Source organism: Amblyraja radiata, chromosome 25 (genome assembly GCF_010909765.2).
Source record: "Amblyraja radiata isolate CabotCenter1 chromosome 25, sAmbRad1.1.pri, whole genome shotgun sequence".
Classification (NCBI taxonomy): Eukaryota; Metazoa; Chordata; class Chondrichthyes; order Rajiformes; family Rajidae; genus Amblyraja; species Amblyraja radiata.
Window position 1 is genome coordinate 26432955 of NC_045980.1, and position 22359 is coordinate 26455313.

Here is a 22359-nt window from a genome sequence, read left to right on the forward strand (position 1 = left end):
AGTAATCTCTATGTGTAGGAAAGAAGATGCTGCCTGAGTTATTCCAGCATTTTGTGTCTACCCAAGAGTAATCTCTATGAGAGTTCCATGATTCCACTCACACCCACTTTTGCAGTTAGTACATTTTGTTTGCAGCCTCACAGCTGGTCCAATACCTGATAATATAGTGATCAGAGATTCATCCTTGACCAACACAGTCTGTTTCTTTGCATCCCTGGAAGAACAAGGAAACATGAAATGCAATTATGTTCCCAGTTTGCATTCACTGCTGACCAAATTGAGAAGCAGAAACCTTTTTCAGATCTGATGCCATCAAATTAATGCTTAAAGCTGTTCCAATCCAAAACACCAAAGTCTTGCCAACAATATTTTTCCCTTAACGATTTCACGTCTTTGGATACATTGTTGCTTTCTCATCTTTTTTCCACCCATAAAATATTCCAATCACCTTTTAGAGATTCTAATCTCCACCTCTGATATTTACTCGTCTATTTAAAAAGCTTCATTCTCTATTGAAAAATGGAAGGCAGAATCAATTTATGTCTAAAAATTATACATGTGTTTGAAACGGAACTTAGAATGAAACTAATAACATGAAAAATATTTGATAAATTAAAAAATAGAATTTTATTTCAAAACACATTGAAAAGTTGGTATCATAAATATAAACATACATTAAGAAAAATATATTAAAAAACATGCCCCCTCCTAGTTGTTCCTACCATGCATGCCATGCAGCTGAAAGTCAGATAAGAGGTTTTTCCAAATTCTCGGCTCAGCAATTTACGGAATGCCTTTCAGTCAAAAGAAAATGCAGCATCAGAGCATGAGATTCGATATGCACGCATCTAAGCTCCAGCATATTCCTGACTTTCACACTGCAAGTGCAATGGCAGGGAGTTTGGTGTTCGATACTTCAGTCACTGCTGTAAATCAGCAGTTCCCTAAAGACCCACTGGCAGAGCTGTCAACACGATGCAGTTGACCACATACATCGCACTCCCACACGGTCCCATACCCCAGGTGTAACCCATTTTGATGGGCATTTTCCCTGTTGTTTTTACCCGGAGGCACGCACTTACCAGACAGAGAGAGTGGCAGTAGCCATTAGCGCCATCACAAAGTGACTTGCACAATGCAACGTGGAGATGGGCGACTGGAGGAGAATGGCTGGCAGCAACCGTCGTCCATTTGCTGAAAACACGGACACCATCCGCTCCTCGCAGGCAACACTGACAAGGTCACTGCAAAAAAAAGAGATGGATTAGGGCGAGCCTGGGACTACAACAGTTAGTGAAAACATCCACAGCAACAAATTCCCAGAAACTTAGACTGGCAACTGTGCTGGGGCAGGGTTAGATAGGAGGGAAAAGGGGTATGAACTACTCAGTGTACAGGGAGAGGAACCATGGCTTGATCTGGAAGAGGAAGAGAGAACAGCAGATGAAATGAAAAAAGAAAGCAGCAAAATAGAATGAAAGAGATAAAAACAAATTTAAAACAAAAAATACAAGGAATGGCAAGATCAATACATTTATATTTGGATTAATGGATGATCAGAAGAAATCCGAGACTAATGAACTGCAAAGAACAAGTAGAGAATCCCAAATATAACATTAAGGAAAGATATATTTGCCTCGGAGGGAATGTGCTCAAGAAACTCAACACATCGCAGGACAGGACAGGCCACTTGACTTGCAGCTATCCATTAGCCGACACAATTATTGGTGGCAATGTGTGTCATTTATTCATCTAGAATACACCAACAGCATTGAAACATAGAGCATAGAGATATAGAGACTCGGTTTGTACTCGCTAGAATTTAGAAGATTGAGGGGGGATCTTATAGAAACTTACAAAATTCTTAAGGGGTTGGACAGGCTAGATGCAGGAAGATTGTTCCCAATGTTCGGGAAGTCCAGATCAAGGGGTCACAGTTTAAGGATAAGGGGGAAATCTTTTAGGACCGAGATGAGGAAAACATTTTTCACACAGAGTGGTGAATCTCTGGAATTCTCTGCCACAGAAGGTAGTTGAGGCTAGTTCATTGGCTATATTTAAGAGGGAGTTAGATGTGGCCCTTGCGGCTAAAGGGATCAGGGGGTATGGAGAGAAGGCAGGTACAGGATACTGAGTTGGATGATCAGCCATGATCATATAGAATGGCGGTGCAGGTTCGAAGGGCCGAATGGCCTACTCCTGCACCTATTTTCTATGTTTCAAATACTGCACAGAAACAGGTCCTTTGGCCCACTGAAACCACTTTGAGCTGTCAGCATGATGTAGTTAACTAATTTCATATACATCCCACTCCCATACTGTCCATCAACCAGCACCTTACACCAACTCCCCACTTCCTCATCGACGGCAAGTGATTCACAAGCATGCGATCACCATCAACACTTGTAAGTTCCAGTCTAAGTCAACCATCCTCACTTAGACGTATATTGCTATTCATTCATCATTGCCCTTCGAGGATTTGAGCGGTATCCTCACCAGTAGGATATGTTGCAATTCATCACAATCTTCTTGAAAACAGTTATGCATGGGCAATAAATGCTGTTTAACACCAATAGATGTTATACGCTAGAAAGAGTACACTATTTATGAGAATGTTGCCAGGACTTGAGAACCTGAGCTATGAGAGAGGTTGGGCAGGCTAGGACTTTATTTGTTGGAGCGCAGGAGGATGAGTAATGATCTTATAGAGATGTGCAAGATCATGAAGGGAATAAATAGGGTATACAGAACAGGAGAATCAAGAACCAGAAGGCATGGGTTAAGGCGAGAGGGGTAAGATTTAATAGTAACCTGTGGGGCAAGCTTTTCCACACGCAAAGCGGTTCGTACATGGAACCAGCTGCCAGAAGAGGAAGTTGAGGCAGTTAGTATAACAATATTTAAGAGACTTTAGACATAAATAGGAAATGTTTAGCGGGATATAGGTCAAAAGTGGGGAACTGGGGGTTAGTGTAGATGAGACATTTTGGTCAGCATGGGCAAGTTCAGCCAAATGGCCTGTTCTCGTGCTGTGTGATTCTATGACTGCGTAATTCAAGTTGTGCTATTGTGGCAGTGCATAAACTGAACGGTTGTCATTGAAGGGTGCACATTCACAAATCTGCTGCCACAGGAATAGAAGCGCACAAAATTACATTGGTTATCTGCATGGGAAGTTGGCTCTCGTGGAAATGAATTGAGAGACTGGCATTTACACCAAATTCTGAACTCTTCACACAAAATGCAATATGAAAACCAAACCATTTTCGAAATGACAAATTAAAAAAGTCCTATTGCTTCTGTCCAAAATTACAAGCCAACAATTAGTTGAAATATTCTTATCTTACACATATAACAACATAGCACATCATACATGAGGCTTCTGTCGAAAGCTTTATGTATTATGGAGGCCAAAGGTTCAGGATTTATACATCACAGCAGAATCACTCTAGCCTGAGACCTATGCACTAAACTACCAAGTGTATTTTTAATTTGCAGAATTATTTCTGTTCTTTCAGGTTTTCTTCACTTGGGTTCAGGTAACTTATCATTATATTCCCATTTATATGAATTATTGAGGTTAGAGTTCTAAAGAGCGACAACAATATTTCTCTCAGAACATCATTGTTGAAAGATGTCTAAAAGGCAAAAGCTAGAAACACTAAATTTAGATATAATATTTCTGTTGAATAATGGACTTACAGAAAGGATCAGTGCGTCTGTAGTATCCAACGTAAGACCATTCTGTATAAAATATATTTAACTCAAAGTTTTTTTAAGAACATTCCAGTTGCTGAGGAAACCTTTCTCTGAAACTCATTTCACTTCTGAGAATCTCTATTCAGTAGATTAAATTTTCCTTCTGAAATTCTTGTGCTTGCAAAGGGTCAATGTAAACAGTAATATGTTTTTTTTTTAATCACATGCATGAATAAATCACACCAACGTAACTACTTATTCCAGAATCTTAGAGCACAATGCAATGCCAGAGCACAATGCAATGCCATTCAATTAATTGTCTCTGTGTCAGTGATATTGGCAAGCTGCCCAACAGAGGACATTGGATGATCTTTGCATCAAAAATACCCTTCATATTCCTACTTTAAATGAGTTGACATCATTTTTCCTCATATGGCATACAGTTTTGTTTAAACCAGTCTTAACCTGAAACATTTGCTAAATAAAGCATGGAGCAAGTGAGAACGCAGACCAGCTGCATCTTACAACAGTCGCCCTTTGGAACTCTCCCAGTGTTTAAAGTTTCATTTCACTTCTAGCCAAGCCTCTGCAGCAAGAACAGATGCCCTACACCACACACAGTAAAGAGTTGTCCCATGTTAGGTTCACTTGGAACCGTCTTGAACAAATTCATAGTTATAAGGATGTTTATCATCAGACTGCAAAAAGCCCTAAAAATGTTGGTTGTGTCCCAGTATTAGACATTAAGGTTTATTTTTCCCTTTGCGTTATTCCCCAAGTTGGGGGTGGGGTTACTGATTCTCCCACAATGCATTGCAACCACCCAGCACCAATCATACAGACAAAGCAAACACTTAAGTACGTTTGTAAACCAAAATTCAGAACATGCTAAGTCTCATTAATTAAACACAAACTATATAACTTAAAATGTTAACATATTATGCTATAACTATTATAACAGCAAAATTACATAATATCAGCAGCTTCCATGAAAGGAGACTGACAATAACTTTGCACATTATTTGATTATCAAATAATAGACATAGAAACATAGAAAATAGGTGCAGGAGGAGGCCATTCGGACCTTCGAGCCTGCACCGCCATTCATTATGATCATGGCTGATCATATTAAAATTAAAATATTAAAATTAAGGTATCATTAATGGCACACAAACCTCACACAGATGCGAGGCTGCTACACTGCAAGTTTGAACAGCCTGGCTACGGATTACATGCATCTCCATCATAAAAACTAAAAAATCTTATACTTTACTTAACTACTTAAAGCAGTACTACAAATAAGTATGAAAAATTCCCCTTCATAAGTTCCATGAACAAAATGAATGGTTGACAAGATCAGTGGTGCAGTCATTCAGTCTTCCCCAAAGCCAAACAATCACCAGTTCTCTAAATCAACTCTCAGATTTCTCACCACTGGACTTTCCCCAAAGAGCTCACACTCACCAGCTTCCAGCAGCAGTGAGGATTCGACTGGTTAGTAGTGTGTCCCATTCTTTGCCTTCTCTCATGCACTTTAGCCGGCTGAGTTTCCACCCCGTTACTGTTGGAACTTCATTTTCCACCTCTATGTACATGGCTGGCTCAGTGCTCACCTAGAATTCAGTAAAGTATAAAACTTACTTTATACACATAGAAAATTGAATTAAATTCTCTCAGCTCACGTATTATATCACCGTAAACATTTTTCTAAATAAATCTCTCATTCCCCCATTTGAATTTTGTAATTACAGCACACGCTGAAGAGCTGTTCTTGGAGTTTACAACAGGGAGAATGTTATTTTCTTTACGCTAATGCTCTAAAAAGTTTTAAACAATTAAGCTAACCGAACAATGAAGCAATATCCGTCCACCTCCAGTAGAGGGCTCCAGTACCTTGTCCACAAAGCGAGCAGAAATATTCCTGACGCACATGATGTTGGGTAAGTTAATATTAACTTGAGCCATGGTTGCTTATGTAACATTCTTGTATTTCAGGCTTAAACAGGCCCTTGCAATAAAAGGGCTTGTAAAAGTCTGAAGTAGCATTTAGAAACACTGGTCCCAGACAATGCCATCTCTTACCTGTATGTTAAATGCTTTCTTTGGTGTCGGTGTCGGGAGTTTAAATACTATGACAGGGGCCGAGACACGTGATACCTCTTTTTCTGTTGAGGGAGCAGGCTGAAATAGAAGTATAAAGTTCAGGAGAACTTCATTCAATATTTGACTTCAGTCAAGATCGATTGTGTAAATGAAGAGTAGAAATCAGTGAAAAGACAACAATGGCACTACCCTCACAGCACTGTCTTCATCCTGAGATGACAGGAGCCAGTTCCATTCACTCCAGATGAGAGAAAGAAACAGCTGGCAGAACTAGGTACAGCAAAGGTCACAGGACCAGATCATTGTAGTATTGAAGACTTCAAAATTAGCTGCACCTCCAGCCAAGCCAAGCTGTTCCAGTATTGTTACAGCTCTGGTATATACCAGATAATTGCCCAGGTATGTTCTGTTCAATGAAGCAGCATTAATCCAATCTTATTACTTACCATCCAGTCAGTCTAGTCTCAGTCATCAACAAAGTGATGAAAGATGATATCGACAATGCAGCTCCACTTACTCTCCATGACCCTCCTCAACAATACTCTGTTTCCCAGTTTTAGGACAAATTACTGCCTTGGACAAAACATAACCAAAGAGCTGAATTCCAGAGGTGAGTTAAGGATGATCACCCTCAATAATCACACACATAAATGGGCATCAAGGGAAGAACATTCCAGTGATTGGAATCATTTTTGCCGTATTGCTGTTGGAGGTTAATCATCCCAGTCCCAGAACTGCTACTAGAGATCTCCAGAGCTAGTTCCTCAAGACAGTGCTCTAGGGCCAGCCATCTTCTGCTGCTTTAGCAGTGACCTTCCTTCCACTATAACATTAGGATTGACTACATTCACAGATACGGTGTTTGAGCCATTCAAAACTAGTCAATTAATGAGTCGTGCATGGATCAAACATTGTGCAATCATCAATAAGACCATATGTACTTCATGGTCTAGACAAAACAGGTTTATCATCCTACCTGGATATTCAATGGCTTTCTATCATAGCACATTGGGAGGTGGGGTGAGGGGGTTAAAGAGGTCCAAAATTCTCTTAATTGACCTGGATGGCACAGCTCCAGCAATACTCAAACAGTTCAACACCATTCAAGACAAAGCAGTCCACTTGACTAACAACCCACCCACCAACTCACCACTTAAACATACATTCCCTCCATCACTAACGCACAGCAACTACAATGTGTACCATCACTTAAGATGCTCCACCAGCATGTTCAAAACGTACAACTTCTGACTTGGAAGTGAATTGCTATTCCTTCATTGCCACTTGCTCTAAATTTCAGAACTGCCTACCAACAGTAATATGCGAGTAGGAAGGGACTGCAGACGGTGGTTTGCACCGAAGATATACACAACATTCAGGATTAACTCAACGGCAACAATATATGAGTGCTTTCACTATATGGATTGCAGTGGTTCAAGAAGGCTCGTCACCACCGTCTCAAGGACATTTAGGATCAGACAAAAAAATGCAGGCTTATCAAGGAGGTTATGTTAGCAAAACAATTTGACAGGAGATCCATAATATGTTAAAAATATACATGATGGTGCAACACAGAAGTTAACATCTGGCATTTTGTATAGACACTGCAATGGGAGCAGACTGGATGCACAACATAACTAATAGGCTCATAGGAAAGAATCTTAGTTGGTTGTATTGATTAGCTAACAACATATGCCGTATAACCTGACAAAGCTGTTTCGAATAGATTACACCAGATAGATCTTCTATTCCATTGGCAAATACAGCGAACATAGAACAGCACAACACAGGAACAGGCTCTTCCGACCACAGTGTCTGTGCTGGGCATGATGCCAAGTTAATCTACATTTCCCTCCATTCCTGCATATCTGCGTTCCTATCTAATAGCCTCTTAAAGGCCACAATTGTATCAACTTCCAGCACCACCTCAGGCAACACATTCCAGAACCCACCACCCTCTGTGTAAAATAACATCTCCACCCATCTCCTTTAAACTTCCCCCCTCTGACCTGAAAACCTGGGCTTTGACATTTCCATCCTGGGAAAATTGCTCTGACTGTCTACCCCAGTGATTCGCAACCTGGGGTCATATGGCCCCAAAGGGGCCATGGCAAATTTCAGGGGGGCCACAGAAAAATTTGGGGATTTAGGGGGCCACAGGTTCAATGAAGGGGGCCACCTTTTTTCCGCTAATAATGTCAGGGGGGGCCACAGAAAAATTAAAGAGCCCAAGGGGGCCATGAGCTAAAGAAGGTTTACCCTATCTCTGCCAAATGCTGCCTCTCCAAACTGGCAAAGAACAGGGCGCAAACAAATGCAGGGACACAGAAAGAGATAGTATACATCCGTAGAAGAATGTTTACTGACATCTTTAGGAGTGTGATAATTTCACCCGTACCTGAGTTGTTATGGTTATAGGCATATGCTTTGTTTCTTTCCTGGGTCGACCTTTCTTTTTCTTTTCCACAACTTCTGCTTCAGTGTCATACTTGCGTTTGGACGATGACGAGATTTTAGAAGCCGGAATCTTCTCGTCACTGTCACTGCTGCTCTCTTGAATTTCTCTGGGTTTCAACTCTTTGGACAGGCCCAACTCTTTACCCCTATAAAGAGAGAACCACAACAAAGATATATTATTAGCCCATCTCATTCACCTTGGATGAACCAATTATGTATGTCGTCAATTGGAGTGTGTCTCGAGTAAAAAAAAAATCCCTTTCATGACATCAAGAATGGATAAGATCGCAACAAATGACCTGTTCTAATGGGAGAGATGCAACATAAAATATATGTTTTCTTGTAAGCATTAACTTCAAACTTCTGAGAAGTAATACACCTTGTAATACATTTTCGTGATAAAGTAATGTAATTTGAACTCATTGCAGTATTAACTTGCAGACAGTCCTAAGTCAATTAAAACAGACTCCACCAAAGTCGTCCATGTTGCTGTCCTCATACCTGTCCAAGTCAGTCTGCCTGGCAACAGAAGAGATGGAGGCTGTTCCAGGTGTAGATTTGGATCTTTCAGTGAACCTCGAGTCAAGAGCTTTCATCGGCTCAATCCTTGAAGGAGAAGTCAAAAGCTGAGTGCTTGGGGGCACAGCAGTGGGTGTACTAGTGATTGCAGACCTGAAAAACAAAGACATGACTTTAATGTACAGGTCTGGCCTACATAACACCCAACAACATACAGATATTTCAAACCAACTATAGTATTCCCAAATATGTACAGGGTTCATCCTGAAATTTTGCAAAAAAACTATTACATGCCATTTTTGATTTGTCGCTATTTTATATATTGTTTTCATTTCTCTTCTTAATGGGTCTTGAAGTAATCATCCTTAATGTAAGAGTCCAGAAATGAATGGACTCGATCGATCCTGACTCCAGGTGCTGTCTGCAAGGCATTCGACCGTTCTCCTTCTTACCTCTGGCTCAGATTTCCTCCCACATCCCGAGGACATGCAGCTTTGTAGGTAAATTGGCTTCTATAAATTGTTCCTAGTGCGTAGGATAGAACTAGCGTATAGGTGATGGTTGGTCGGCGCAAACTCAATGGGCCAAAGTGCCTATTTCCACGCTGTATTTCTAAACTAAATCATGGAAACTCACTGCAGACTGAGATTGGAAATGGTGGAGGGGGATGAAGCTTATCCTGATGGTCACTCCGTGATATTTCACAAAAAAAACAAAAATCAGGCAGCAGTGGGACTTAAGTGGTTTGCATTGAATAACCCTGCTGAACTAAATTGTAGAAATAAACTTCATAAAAATGATGAAGCAGGTAGCATCAATTGGTGTGACAAAAGAGGTGTCCAGTGTAATACAATTCAAACAAAGAATGAATAAACCCAATTGCCTAAATCTGGTTGAAGGTGACCGAATTAAACAAATGTAAGAACACACAACCTGGCATCTTGCTGGTGCTTTGAAGACTGCATCACCCTGTTCAATTTTTATGAAAGCCTCAGATTATCGTCCCTGACCATAACATGATTAACATTGGAAAGTATAGTAAATATAGAAAATAAACACGACTCCCAAAAATTGAATTTTGTGACTAACAGGAAAATAAAGTTGGCATATAACGGCTGGTTAAAACATCGGTATATAATGCCAATGCATGGAGCACAAATACACTATTATGAAAACACTATGAAACAATAGTGAAATCAGCCATGGGACAAAATGTGTAGGAAAGAACTACAGATGCTGGTTTAAATCGAAGGTAGGCACAAAATGCTGGAGTAACTTAATGGGACAGGCAGCATCTCTGGAGAGGTCTGAAGGAGGGTCTCAACCCAAAACGTCACCCATTCCTTCTCCCAGAGATGCTGCCTGCCCCGTTGAGTTACTCCAGCATTTTGTGTCTACCTTCAGCCATGGGACAGTCTGTTCAGGTGTGGTCACCTTTTATTGACTAAATATGAAGCTCTTGGAGAGAACATAACCAAGAAAATCACCACCAGCTGATTCATAAAGTAGTTTAGACAATTATCTTCCCTGAAAATTCAGGAACTAAACAGAGGTACTGGTTTTATTTAAATAAAGAAGGGGAAAAATACAACCTTGTTGCGCAAAAATAACTAAAATATTGCAATGAATTACTTAGAAGAGCAATATTAGGCGATGCTGCCACCTAGTGGAACTCTGAACAATTCAGTTTAAAGTATTTAAAAATCTCAATAGCGTGGCTTTAGACTTGCAAAAAATGTCAGTTTGGGTGATGAAGATAATTTCACACTACGTTTCAGCACATTGTTGCTCTCACTGAGAAATTTACAACTGGAAATAGACGTAACAAAAGAACAGAAACATCATAAAAGTTTCACTGCACGGACTAAACAGAGACAATAGACAATAGGTGCAGGAGGAGGCCATTCAGCCCTTCGAGCCAGCACCGCCATTCAATGTGATCATGGCTGATCATCCCCAATCAGTACCACGTTTCTGCCTTCTCCCTATATCCCCTGAATCCTCTATTTTTAAGAGCCCTATCCAGCTCTCTCTTGAAAAGCATCCAGAGAACCCGCCTCCACTGCCCTCAGAGGCAGAATTCCACAGACTCACCACTCCCTGTGAGAAAAAGGGTTTCTTCGTCTCTGTTCTAAATGGCTTACTCCTTATTCCTAAACTGTGGCCCCTGGTTCTGGACACCCCCAACATTGGGGACATGTTTCCTGCCTCTAGTGTGTCCAAACCCTTAACAATCTTATATGTTTCAATGAGATACCCTCTCATCCTTCTAAGTGTACAAGCCCAGCTGCTCCATTCTCTCAGCATATGACAGTCCCGCCATCCTGGGAATGAACCTTGTAAACCTACGCTGCACTCCCTCAACAGCAAGAATGTCCTTCCTCAAATTAGAGGACCAAAACTGCACACAATACTCCAGGTGTGGTCTCACTAGGGCTCTGTACAACGGCAGAAGGACCTCGTTGCTCCTATATTCGATTCCTCTTGTTATAAAGGCCAACATGCCATTCGCTTTCTTCACTGCCTGCTGTACCTGCATGCTTACTTTCATAGACTGATGTACAAGGACCCCCAGATCCCGTTGTGCTTCCCCTTTTTCCCCAACTTGACGCCATTTCGATAGTAATCTGCCTTCCTGTTTTTGCTAGCAAAGTGGATAACCTCACGTTTATCCGCATTAAACTTCATCTGCCATGCATCTGCCCACTCCCCCAACCTGTCCAAGTCACCCTGCATTCTTTATAGCATCCTCCTCACAGTTCACACTGCCACCCAGCTTTGTGTCATCTGCAAATTTGCTAATGTTACTTTGAATCCCATCATCCAAATCATTGATGTATATTGTAAATAGCTGCAGTTCCAGCACCGAGCCTTGCGATACCCCACTAGTCACTGCCTGCCATTCTGAAAGGGACCCGTTAATCCCTACTCTTTGTTTCCTGTCTGCCACTTCTCTATACATGTAAGCATTCTACCCCCAATACCATGTGCCCTAATTTTGCCCACTAATCTCCTATGTGGGACCTTATCAAATGTTTTCTAAAAGTCCACGTACACTACATCCACTGGCTCTCCCTTGTCCATTTTCCTAGTTACATCTTCACAGAGATGACAGAGAACCTGTGGCTTTCGCCGATTAAAATATTGGTTGGACTGTTTGTCAGTCAGCATTCTGTTAATTCCCTCGCCTCCGTTCTCTTTTCCACAGATGTCGCCTAAGCTGTTAACTTCCTTACATTTGATGTTATTTCATATCTGCAGTTGAAGGATTGGAAGTTTAATTCATTTCCCTTTTGCTGTAATACTGGTCTCCTGTCGCTAGATGGCACTTTTGCTCCACAGCAACCACCACAGTTCACTGCACCTGCTCGGCTGCTTCCCACAAGTGGGGGAGGGGAAGAGTCTTTTGTTCCTCTGTACTTTCCGCAGAAAACTGCAGCTTCAAACAACTCTAATCAAATGAATTAGCTTTGATTTTGTTCAGCACCAATCAAATATCTGAGCTGGGATCAAAGAAACATTCTCGCACTTAGATTTATACTGCATCTGAACAAGCCGAGTTATAAAATAAAGCATTGTACCCAGTTACTGATGAGAAATAGGGTGACATATCCATGTAGGTGTGTATCACTATTCAAATCCAGTTGTACTCAGCATTTGCACCTTACCCGTCTTTGTTGGGGCTGTCTTCAGGTGGCTTTGCAATGGCTGGTGCGGGGTCCTGAGATAGTTTAGCAGAGACGGACTTGGCAGCATTAGAGTCTGAGGAAGGCTGTGGCTGGCTGATCTGTGAAGACAGCACTGACCCTGGAAGTGCCCCCGTGATGGGTACACTATTAAAAAAAGCAGTCGAAAAATCCCTAATGATAAAAGAAACAAACAAAAGGCAGGTCATGTGAGAAGCCATTTTGTGGCATTCATAGTTTCTTACACAATGGATTTTGGGGAATTAAATATTGCATTGAATTTATTCAAATGAAAACAATTTTGTTGAGTTAATTAATCCAAAACATAATTTTTTATAACAGCTCAGAGAGTGACAGTGAAGCATGTTTCATTTACTGATGGCAAATGCTGGAGACTCCTTGGTTTCAGCTGTTCAGAGAATGCACTCTGCACTACAACCAATCTCTACCAAGGTGGGCAAGAGCACACAATCACAAGTCTGTAAGTACACTAAGTCTCGTAAAGGAAAGGGCAAAAGAAGAGGTCGCAGGCAGGTCTTAGCCAGGAGGATTCTTAAGATCTAACATTACATGGGACACCAAGGACCGAATCCAGTAAGCTTACTGAAATGTGCAAGGTAGCAGGGATTGAATATTTCATGACATTAATTCAATTTTTTACTGCTACACAGATTTTAACATTAATTGGGAGGATTGGACGAGCCATCGAGCCTCTGCTAATCCTGTGAGACATATTGCAACTAGCATCTGTTATCAGGGGGGAAAGCATTATAAGGATGCCCTTTCGAAACTGTAAAACTTTCCCCACCACCACACTTTCCCCATCACCCCCCCCAACCAAGCCAGCATCACCACCACATCCACATGGTAAAGGGTCTTCCTAACACACGAACAGGTAAGGGTGGTGATATACAAGAGGGAGACAATGTTCAGCAGCAACACAGAAGAGGTTTATCACATTCCGTCCACGTTAAATGATATTATTATTGCTAATCCTTCACCAACATTATGACAGAGGGAGACACCAGTGAGCAGAAACCTATGATACTATTACATATGGCAATTGATTCATTTCCTAACTTTCAATGTCTACCATCCACAAGGAACATGTCAGAAGTGTAAATTCCTTGGATGAATGGTGCTTCAGGTCAAAGCAGCTACTTACTAGATTTAGACCCCACCCAGCTAAATGTTCACTCCCTCTTTTGCTACAAAGAGTATAGCAAATCAGTGCACTGTAGCATCTCATCGCTGCTTCTTCAAAGGCACCTCCAACCCAATCTGCTTCTGGACAGCCAATGGAATACAGCATCCTGGCATGAAACAATGTGGCCAATCCTTTAGCATTGCTGGCCTAACTATAGGAATTTCCAATAAAAAGGTGCCAACGGAATATCCAAAACTTCAATTACAGGAAGTGACCACCTTCTCAATTATGCTAAAACATGGCCAACAACTGCACAGCCTGCCGATAAAGTCCACATCTTAAATATCAAAGCACACTTTGCGGTAAGGACTGATCACCTGCAGTGAATATTGTTTTGAATAATAACATGATAATACGGCCTAATTAATCACAAAGAAACCAAAGCAAAATTCTCTATGGAACTGCCAGCATTATGGATCTGTGACTTCTCCCTTGGTGGAGATTCCGTTTCGGGTCAAGACCCTTCTTCAGTCCTAGTCTGAAGAAGGGTCTCGACCCGAACGTCACCCATTCCTTCTCTCCAGAGATGCTACCTGTGCCACTGAGTTACTCCAGCATTTTGTGTCTATCATCAGTTTAAACCAGCATCTGTAGTACCATCCTACACATTCCTTCTTGATACATCTATCCTAAATACCTCATAATTCTATCAAGGTAAACTTTGGCATACTTATTGCAGCAAATATAATATTGCAACAACATTATTTGGATAAACTATAGGGAATTCATAGCACAATGGTTTAATACGAAGAAGAAAAATGTTTGCAAATAATTCAAACTGAAATAATTGTTATCTGGTACATAATAATTTTAATAAATAACATAAATCCTAAATTATAAAAATATCTTTATACCTGCTTATATTGACAATATTAGCTCCGTCTCTAACACACTGAAACAGGAGATGAGATTTGAAGGACTGATTGATACGAAAGACTCACATCAAATACAAAAATCAATTACAGTAATCAGCTTCTGTCTGGCCCCTGGGAAATCCTACCTTATTAGATACTGCAAAAATAAATTATAAATCACATAGCAACTGGGAATGTGTTAACAGCAAAGGTCCTTTGCAATGAAATAATTTGAAATCATGAGAATTTTTGGCACCTTAACACATTCACTTCAGCTACCCCCTGACAAAACCAATGCTGATGAGAGCCTGAAAACTATTGAGCTACACATGCCTACCAGCATATACAACAGATATTCGCACAAAGTTTGGAAACAGTAATCCATTAGTGAGTTTGACATAATCTGAGTCCAACTTAAAATCACAAAATCCTGAACAGGTACTCTAAATATCTGTACACTAAATGTAGATTTCTGTTAATAATCATAATCTAGTTTTTGCAGTAGCAAACTATGATTTGGAACAAGATTTACAAAAATCCACTTTCTATTATATGACCGAATTGTAATACATATCATCCCAATGAGCTCTAAACCTCTGGTCCGTGTAGCCGCATTTAATAATAACCAGCAAAAGACAAACTGCTGGAGGAGGCAGCATCTCTAGAGGGGAGTGACTGAAAACATTTGATTTGAACCTTTCAAACATAGTCTGTCTCTTTGCCTCAACAGATGCTGCCTGACCCGTTGTGTTCCGCAATGAATCCAGTCTAACAACAGGCACCTGATATCACTTCTCCACTACTGGCCAAGCCGGTCTGCCAAGTTAAAAGATCTTTGTACTCTGGAAATCATATCCCCCCCTCCCCCCCTCCAATTCACATCTGCCACATTATGAAAGAGTGCATTTCCCATTGTGGAGAAGCAGCTCCCAGAACAGGAACTGGAAATCACAGGAAGGTTGGCCAAGGTGACTTTAGACAAGAGGGACCCAAATCCACAAACTAGTTGGACCATATATTTAGTCCGAGCTAGAAATTCAAGGAACAGAAGATGCTGGAATATTGTGTACAGCACAAAGTGCTGAAGTAACTCAGTGGGTCAGGCAGCATCTCTGAAGGACGTGGATCAGCGATAATTCAGGTCGGGATCCTTCTTCAAACTGTAATCAGATGGTGTCTGAAGAGACCAGACCAGAAAAGTTGCCTAGCCATGTCCTCAAGAGATGCTGAGTTACTCCAGCACTTTGTGTTCTATTCAGTCTGAGTTTACAAATTAGTGATACTATGGCAAGAATGTGCATTACTGACCAAATTCAGGTTCACTGATCAGTTATTGAATATTCAACATGTCAGTCCAGAGAAAGAGAAACAAGAGAGACAGGCTCAATGCAGCCCCTTGTTGGATTCAAAGCTCCCCCCCAAACTCATGATCCTTCGAGGTGAATATCAGTGGCCCTCCCACCTTGCCATCCAATTAGTCAAGCTGGGACAACTTTCTAAAAAGCCACAGCAACTAACCCATCAGCACGCCAGAGCAGTGATAACTCTGCCTGGTTGTCAGCAGTGAAGAACCTTAACAGCAGCCACTGAGGGACAACGCTGGGGGGCTCCAACCAAGGGACGGAAGATGACACCAGCACCACCTAAAATTGTCCCCTATGGGTGTAGGACAGTGTTAATGTGCGGGGATCGCTGGTCAGCGTCGACCCGATGGGCCGAAGGGCCTGTTTCCGCGCTGTATCTCTAAATAAAACTAAACTATTCTCAGGGCAGCATTTGAACCATAATGTGAGACTTGTGGGCTAACTGAAAGTTTAGCCATCCCTGCATTCATCAGTTTTCAGGCTCTTTTCGGGGTTTTACCAGATGGTGAAGACATGAAAAGTACAAGTGCAGAGGTTTTCACCCACATCGAAGAAAGCATCTGAAAATGGCTTCAGAACTACTTGGCTCACTTGTCAAATAATTACAAATTTGTTGAAATACTGCCCTTACAGTCTAAAACAAAGTTTAATTTGAAGTACACACTGTACCAGTAATGCTTGGCCCAGAGTGTGCATTGGCAACTCACCACTGGTGCACCTGCAAAGTTGGAAGATCCCACCTGCCATGAAATGGGGCAGATAAACCACTCAATTTATTCAAAGGCCACGTACAAGCACCAATCAGGATGTATTGTTCTGCCTGATACCACTGCAAAGTTTCAATAATAATAATGCAATCGCAGGTGGCTTCTTTTATTCAATAGCTACCTCCTTTTATAGATGGAAATTTACTAGTTTGTGATCCATTAATGTTTCTAATTCATTGTTCTCCTTTTACCTTGTGTTTTCATTTCAGAAACACGTTCCACTTCCTGGGCTTCTTTGTACAGTTGGATATGGAGCAACAATAATTGTTTGGAAGTGTTGCAAAGGCATATGATATAATTGAACAGCTGAGGAGCTACATGGTCTTCAACTGCTTTCAACAAGATAGATGTTTTCCAATTTTATACCATCGTCAATTTTCCGGCACCCTTGGTTCCAGAGCCTTGCTGGATTATCCAAATTGCCAGAACTGCGGAGGTTACGGCCTCAAAGAGGAGTTGAACTGTACCAGAACGATCCGTCACAGGGGGCAAATTTGATCCGCTGATCGGCCGTGGAAGTCCCGATAAGGTCAAGAATTCACACAGCCATTTCCCCAGTGCTGAGTAATCCAGAAGTAGAGAGCATTGGTTTAAGGTGAGAGGGAAAATATTTAATAGGAACCCAAGGGGCAAATTTTGCACACAGTCGGTGGTACATGTATGGAACGGGCTGTCAGAAGAAGTGGTTGAGGCAGGTACAATTACAGCATTTAAAAGACATTTGGACAGGTACTGGATATGAAAGGTTTAGAGGGATATGGGTCAAAGGCAGGCAAATGGGACTAGCTCAAATGGGCAATTTTGGTCATCATCGATGAGTTCATAATTCAGAGGAGCAGAATTAGGCCATTCGATCCATCAAGTCTACTCTGCCATTCAATTATGACTGATCTCTCATTCCTCTCAACCCCATTCTCTTGTCTTCCCCCCGCAATTTTTGCAACCATTTCTAATTAAGAACCTGTCACTCGCAGCTTTAAAATTACCCAATTACTTGGCCTCCACAGCTATCTGTGGCAATGAATTTCACAGATTCACCATCTTCTGACTAAAGAAGTTCATCCTCATCTCCTTTCTAAAGGTATGCACTCTTATTCCCGAGGCTGGGCCTTCTGGTCCTAGATTTGCCCACTAGTGGAAACAGGATGGGCCGAAGGCTTGTTTCCATGCTGTATGACTCCATGACTATGTATCCAGCCTGACTGAATCTAACCAGGTCACTGCTAGCAGTACATCGATCCTTCTGTTTAACAAATAAGAGCTTTGCTTTGCCAGCGATCATGAGAATCAACTCAGACATAATATGTCTCATAACCTGGCCTTGCAACCACTCATGGCCGTGAGTCATTGAGCAGCTGCCACTTAGCACCCCCTGGAGTTGTAAAATTACTGGAAAATCAATCACTTCAAAGTCATTGCCAAAGACTTACTGCCCGCAGTGTTCAGTGACATTACACCACAGCTCAAATATTCTGATGCAAAATCGGCAAATACCCTGACTACACCCTCTCCACTTTATTCCAAGATATCAGTACTTCCACAACCAATTTAGCAGAGCTGGTGTTAAGTGAGGCCCCTCTGTGCTGCGGCAATCTCAAGACAATGGCTTGTGGACCAAACAACCTGCTCTGTTCAGCCTGCCGGCTGCACTCGAGGTCTGTAAAATACCTCGATCATCCCATAATGCACATTAAATCAAGAGCAGTGGAAGTCACTGGTTGGAGAGTAAAAGAAATCTGTAAATCAATGAATTATGCCAAAATGACATCAGGCCCTTACAATGTGATAACCACCTAAAGAAATCTTAAGTAACTGGCACTCTGTCTCTTCCAGCTTTATATTCGAGATAAAACACACATGGGGTCGGAAATTCTGGCTGTTGGGGATTATACACCGAATCAGCATTTTTTGCAAGGCTGCCGTAGTGCTACATTGGACTGAGCGCCACAATAGGATTTCAAGTGCACATTTGTTCCTTCATTGTTTCCTAACTGTGCAACATACACTGTAAAACTTTTCAAAGGGTACTGAAATGACCTCTTACCCAGTGTCTAACTGAGCAATGCAAAAGGGTGTGATTCTTCTCCGTCCGTCAGCTGTCCTAGTTTCAATCTGTTTCTTTAATAAATTCTATAAAGGGAGAACAAGAGAGAAAGAAAATTCAGATGTTATTATCCAGCACACTATTTGCCTCCCATTGAAGGTCTCAATAACATGGCCAAGGCTTTAATTTTTAATAAGCATTACGGTTATTCAGACTGCTTTTTTAACGTCACAGACTACAGAAAGTGCAGCACTTCGGAGAAGCCTTCATTCAGAATACAAATCCTTCGAAACAAAGGACCAAATGCGACGGTGGTAAAATACCTACACAATACACGATAGGCTGCTACAATTGCCATGCAAACAATTCTTGTGAATGGCTCTCTTGCCATCTTTCAGGGGATTTATGAAACCCAACACCCCTTGGAAACAAGCTGCATCATATTACACCAGACATGCATAATAGCAGTCGCACAATCAAGACTATCTCTCAGTGCAGGGCAGAAATTAAGTTATTTAATTAAAAAAGTGACAGCTCTTTGTTATAAAAATTCATTTTCAACTACAGATTAGCACTTGTATTTCATGCAATATTCGGATTCATTTTAAATAAACGTACAAGTAGCCTCCCCATGTACTCCAGAGTTTAAAACAAAGCATCTTGAAAGGTCTCAAGCCAAAGCGTCACCTATTCCTTTTCTCCAGAGATGTTGCCTGATCCGCCGTGTTGCTCCAGCTTTTTGTGTCTATCTTCGATCTTATAGTCATGTCTAGTTTGCTCGGTTACTGGTGATCAGTTAGATTCTCCACGTTAAGGATAAAGCAGAGTTGTGGGACAGAGAGAATGACAACACTTCTAAAGTGAAGCTAAATGCACCCCTGTCAAATGTTCCCAACAGGTTTTATTTGTCTTTCTGCATTGAAGAATTGTGTGAATAAATCACAGGATTTGCTAGGGGATTAGCTGCCAGATAAGGATGGTAAGGACATGAAAGGATGTTTCCATATCAACTGAATGTAAAGATCCTACATGAAGTTAAATTTGACTAACTGCCATTTATTTCTCTTTAAAGTTCTGCAGCTATAGTTATGCATCAAGAGATCCTGAAAGCACCTCTTAAAACCATTACTCCCATCACTAAAGGACACCACCTGCATATTCCCCTCCAAGCCACACACCAAAACTGACTTGGAAATGCATCATTGTTCTCTTTTTATTGCTGGGTTGAAATTCTCAGACACTCTGGAAGAATTTAATCATAAGTGATTCAAGGACACGCTATACTTTAGAAATGAGTGATAAATTTTGGCTCTGTCAACCGCATCCCATTGCTATCAACAGGCTTTTTAAAATAAAGTAACTGAAACTGAAGACAGTGAAACTTTATGCATTTAGATTTTGGGCCACCTTGGTGAAGAGCAGTTAAACAGTGTACCCTATCCTGCAATGAAGAAATCATGATTTAACTTTAAATTTCCCACACCACATAATCAGTGTGGAAGATTACTTGATATCTAAGTAACAGTGAAAATATAAAATGATTGGTGTTCCGCTCATCATTTCTTAAAATTAAAAATTGCACTTGCTTTTTGTTTCTTAATGGTTGATTGGTGAATTAATTGAATAATATAGCACGGAAACAGGCACTTCAGCCTATCAAGTTCACACTAACCATCAATCACCTGTTCATACCAGTTGTATATTATCCCACTTTCACATCCAATCTCTACACACAAGGGGGAATTTAAAAAAAGGCCAATTAACCTACAAACTCGCTTGTCTGGTATGTGGGAGGAAACTTGAGCAGCACCCAAAGGAAACTGACAGTCACAGGGAGCACATGCAAAGTTTATGCAGACAACAGCCAAGGTCAGGATCAAACACACTTGGGTCTCTGGTGCTGCGAGGCCAGGAAATGAATGCTCAAGGTGACTGATGGTATGCTAATCAAGCAGGCTTCTTGACAGTCACTGGCGCTGCACACACCAGGAGCATTCCATCATGCTCACAAGATGACTTGCAGATAGTTAAAATGCGAGTTGGACACTGCAGGGTATCCAGCCTTTGCCTGCTCTTGCAGCAACAATATTTATGTTGCTCATCCAGTTAAATTTCTGCTCTGTGCTGACTACCAGGATATTATGGTGCGGGACTCGGTGATGGTGATGCCATTGAATGTCCAAGGTAAGTCATTTGACTTTCTCTGCTGCAGATGGTCTTTATCTGGCACTTTAGTGGCCATTCCTCAGCTCAGGCCTGAATGGTGTCCAGAATTTGCAGACACGAACAGCTTTATTTGCAGAGATAAGTTTTTGCCTTCCATCACAGCGATGTGATGGATGTATGTGTAAATTGTGTTGTGTCTCGGGTCTTTTTCGTTTTGTATGTATGGCTGCAGAAACGACATTTCGTTTGGACCTCAACGGGGTCCAAATGACAAATAAATTGTGTTGTATTGTATTGTATTGTTACAAATAGAATGTTTTCAATCATCAGCAAGCATATCCTCTCCGATCTTGTGATGAAGTGAGGTCACCAATGAAGTAGCAGAAGATAGTCCGGCCTATGACGATGCTCTGAAGAACTCCCGCACAGGTGTTCTGTGGCTCCATTATTGACCAACTACCTTCTTTTGTGCAATGTACAATTCCAAACACAAAAGTATTTTTGCTAGCTTCAGGTTTCCCAGGGTATTTAGATGTCACACTTAGTTACACTTCACATCTTTGGAACATGGCAGCTCCATCACTTTACCGAATTGCAAACGATATATATTTTTATTGGTTCTATCACGACCTATAGTTCCAAGTATTTAACGTCAGTTGAAGATTTCTCAAGTAGCATCGGGGTCATGAACACGGTTGGCCTAGCAACTAATTTGCACCAAGGACCCACAAACTGCATTATAATAAAGATGAGAAAAACCAGTTTCAGTGAAAATAATTTGGAAGAAAATAATGACTTGGATGCAGGGGAGGGTGAAAATAGTGCCATAAGACATTAAATTCTGCTTCAAATGAAAGACCAACTGGTTTAACATAACATTTTGATAAAAGTGATCAGACAAAGGAATAAAACAGTGACAAATATCGCTGAGAGCTTACAGCCTTCATCTTAGATCCCATTTGGGCAGCGATGAAAAGCAAGTCCAAAGAAAGAGGACAAGAATGGAATTAAAAAATATGAATTACTTTGCGTCCAAAATGATAAGTTTAAAAAAAATTACAGAATAAAAGATCAGATTTTGAATGTATGATTAGAACAGGCAATCAACAAGGGGTGCACTTTACAAGCTACATTCAGGAAAAAGACACTTACTTCTCAAGTCTAATTTCCTTCAAAATATTTCAAAAATATTGCATTGATACGAATTCTAAATTAATTCAAATTGCATTAAAGTGCACGTCTCATTTACAGCAGGGAAACAGGCCTTGCAGCCCAACTTTCCATACCAACCCAATCCAAGCTAGTCCCATTTGGTTCATATCCTTCAAAACCTCTATCCATTTATCTATCCAAATGTGTTCTATATACTGTTAATATACCTGCCCCAACGATATCCTCTGGCAGTTTATTCCGTATACCCATCAATTTCTGTGTGTGACAAATTGTCCCTCAGGTTTCTATTAAATCTTCCCTCTTACATTAAACCTATCCCC

At 41.0% G+C, this 22359-nt stretch overlaps 1 protein-coding gene across 3 annotated transcripts in view; it reads right to left on the reverse strand.

Annotated features, from left to right (window-relative positions):
- The window catches only part of LOC116987490 (protein HIRA), a 77366-nt gene that overhangs the window by 26164 nt on the left and 28843 nt on the right, over nt 1-22359 (reverse strand). For 2 of the 3 annotated variants that reach the window (XM_033043553.1, XM_033043554.1), the window contains exons 13-20: nt 18701-18786; nt 12447-12638; nt 8761-8931; nt 8201-8405; nt 5782-5880; nt 5164-5312; nt 1083-1244; nt 156-214 (exon numbers count right to left, since the gene is read on the reverse strand). In XM_033043553.1, coding sequence (XP_032899444.1) covers nt 156-214; nt 1083-1244; nt 5164-5312; nt 5782-5880; nt 8201-8405; nt 8761-8931; nt 12447-12638; nt 18701-18786 — 1123 coding nt within the window. The remainder of the gene's footprint in view (nt 1-155; nt 215-1082; nt 1245-5163; nt 5313-5781; nt 5881-8200; nt 8406-8760; nt 8932-12446; nt 12639-18700; nt 18787-22359) is intronic. The other variant, XM_033043555.1, reaches the window with a different exon arrangement.